Source organism: Otolemur garnettii, unplaced genomic scaffold, assembly GCF_000181295.1.
Source record: "Otolemur garnettii isolate 467f Iridium unplaced genomic scaffold, OtoGar3 scaffold00046, whole genome shotgun sequence".
NCBI lineage: Eukaryota > Metazoa > Chordata > Mammalia > Primates > Galagidae > Otolemur > Otolemur garnettii.
This window is the reverse complement of record NW_003852441.1, coordinates 13,791,263-13,794,093: the sequence shown is the minus strand read 5'-3', so window position 1 is coordinate 13,794,093 and position 2,831 is coordinate 13,791,263. Positions and strand designations below refer to the sequence as shown.

The following is a 2,831-nucleotide window of genomic DNA, read 5'->3' as shown; positions in this document are numbered from 1 at the left end:
GAGCCCAAAACAATAAGATCTAATATAGGAAGTTAAGAGTAAGAGATTGGATGAGATTGGTACTGGACGGAAGATGGGGTAATTTTTATCCTTTTTTGAGGTGGTATCTTGCATTGATTCATTTTCAGATGTTAAACCAATCTTACATTCCTAGGAAGCAGAATGAGTAACCAAGTGTTTGTTATCCTAATTTTTTCCTAAATTTTTGAGGAAGAAAGTTAATTTAAAGGAAAACTGGAACAAGTCCTTTTTTTTTGAGACAGAGTCTCACTATGTCACCCTCAATAGAGTGCTGTGACATCACAGCTCACAGCAACCTCAAACTCTTGGGCTTAAGCAATTCTCTTGCTGCAGCCTCCCAAGCAGCTGGGACTACAAGTACACAACACCCGGCTATTTTTTTGTTGCAGTGTCATTATTGCTTTAGCTGGCCCAGGCTGGGTTCAAACCCGTCAGCCTTGGTGTATGTGGCCGGACCCTACCCACTGAGCTATGGGCACCACCTGGACCAAGTATTTTAACTCATTTCTGCAGGGACACCATCACAAGCAATAGCAACAGTAATAATGTCCAAATTAAGCACTTATTCAATATGAAATGGACCTCTGAGTTCTAAATACTGTGGATTTCACCTTTCCATTCATGTTATGACAATATTCATTTATTTATTCATTTATTTACTTTGAGGCAGTCTCACTTTGTCGCCCCTAGTAGAATGCCATCGTGTCATAGCTCACAACCACCTCAGCATTCTGGGCTCAAGTGATTCTCTTGCCTTAGCCTCCCAAGTAGCTGGGATTATAGGCACCCACCACAACGCCCAGCAATTTTTAAAGGCTGGTCTCCAACCTGTGAGCACAAGCGATCTACCTGCCATGGCCTCCCAGAGTGCTAGGATTACAGGCATAAGCCACCACGCCCAGACAGCAATATTTAACAGTATTCAAAGGAACCATATTATTATATGTACAAGGTCAGTAAGACCTGCCTTTGTCTTAAGGACATTTATCATTGGATTTACAGCCTATGAAGATAATTGAGGATGATCTCCTTATCTCCAGAGCCTTAATTATACCTGCAAAGACCCTTTTGCCAAATAAGGCAGCATACACATGTTCCAGGAATTAAGACATGGACATATCTTTCGAGGGATCACATTCAACCCACTACAGTAGATTTTGAATATTCTACAAATGTGAAGAGAACATTTTCATCAGGGTAAAAAGTCACACTGAGGAAACACACCACGGCAGCAGAAAATTGAAGCCTTTAAAACACATACATTTAAATTACAAGATTAGAAAAACAACTTCTTGATAGTAAATATATTTTGGGTAAATACAAGCTTTCTAAATTTACAAGTATTTCATTGCAAATATTAATACTCTAAACTACTCCTCTTTACATATATGAGAAACTTCAAATCCTGTACTCTAGGAAAAAACAGAGGAAAAGCAATACCTTAAGAGCAACCATTCCTATTTCTCCACTTTCCCTGGGTGATATAACATCTTACGTGGACTAATTACAAAAAGAAATTTTAGAGTCCATCGCATTTAAAGCACAAGATACAGCTAAAATTTCCCCAAGTATTCTAAATATTTGATGTTTATAACTGTGCATAAATAATAGGTATAAGGCAGATTCTAAAACTAACTGAAGGATGAAAAGAAATTGACATGAATAGCCAACAGTCAGTAAATATAAATGTTACTATTGGGTTTGCTCCAGACTTCCTTTTCTATTCAGGATCTGCTTCTTTTGTGTCCAAGGTTTTCTCCCGCTAGACTCCAAGATAGCAAACAACTTAACATTATCATGGCCTTGGTCATGGGAAGCACTTATTTTGGAAATAAAAACACCTTCTTTCCTCTTCACCAGATATCGAAGTTGTCTGTTTTGCTATTTGCTTCTTTCAATCAGTTATCAGCTCCCTCATGCAAGAAACAGGAGAGTGGACCAAAAAGGAGGAAGATGTGAACAAAAGAAAATTAACACAACATACAGTTCACTTGAATAGTCACTTATATAAATTCCTTATCATTTTTTTATTATTTAAAAATTACGATGTTTTCAGTCTTTTGCTTTCCTTTTCCACGTTGTCTGTAATGTTGTGTAGTTTTCTGGAGTTCTGAACCAGGGACACCAAACTCTCCCTAAAGTCACTAGTACCACAATCTCTGCCAACATTTTGAAGCTCATCGAACAAAGCCAATGTCTGTTTGAGTTTGGCCTGAACAATTTTTTGCTCTTCTAATTCTGCAAGAAGGGCCTGCTTAGTACATAATTCAGTCTTATACTTCTCTTGTAACTGGTCGATTTCTTTCTGGAGATGTTGAAATTCTTCCTCATTATAAGGATGTATCTCCTTACATTTATCTTCAGGAAGCAAGATGTTTGGTGGAATCTGCAAAATCAACCGCAAAAACAGCTGCTCCATTGTACCAAAAAGTTTATCAAAATGTCCTTTCATGAAGCTAAGAAACTTCTCTGTGCATTTGCGAATTTGGACTGGGCTGATCTTACAGTCTGGGATGCCATCCAACTTCTTCAGCATAACCTGTTCAACAGCCTGCATCACTTCGAATAGGTAGTCTTGAAATGCAATATAGATCCTGAGCATGCACGTCTGTGGGGTGAACCCAAAGAACTGGGCCTCATAGGTCATTGGATCAACAGACATCTTGGTTTGTTTTGCTATGTTATTTTTTATTGTGGAAAATCTGCAAATGTAAAAAAGGAAAAAAATTCATTTGGATAAAAAAAAAATCTGAAGAAAGTAACAAATTACACAAGAAAGTAACAAACAAAGAAGGAAGCAAATTAGAAAT

General features: G+C 37.7%; 1 protein-coding gene across 1 annotated transcript in view; it reads right to left on the bottom strand.

The window, feature by feature from the left end:
- Positions 1-1,338: 1,338 nt before the first annotated feature.
- The window catches only part of MIS12 (MIS12, kinetochore complex component), a 7,811-nt gene continuing 6,318 nt past the window's right edge, over positions 1,339-2,831 (bottom strand). The window contains exon 2 of the mRNA XM_003791234.3: positions 1,339-2,723. Within this exon, the coding sequence (XP_003791282.1) occupies positions 2,063-2,683 (621 nt within the window). The 5' untranslated portion in view covers positions 2,684-2,723 and the 3' untranslated portion in view covers positions 1,339-2,062. The remainder of the gene's footprint in view (positions 2,724-2,831) is intronic.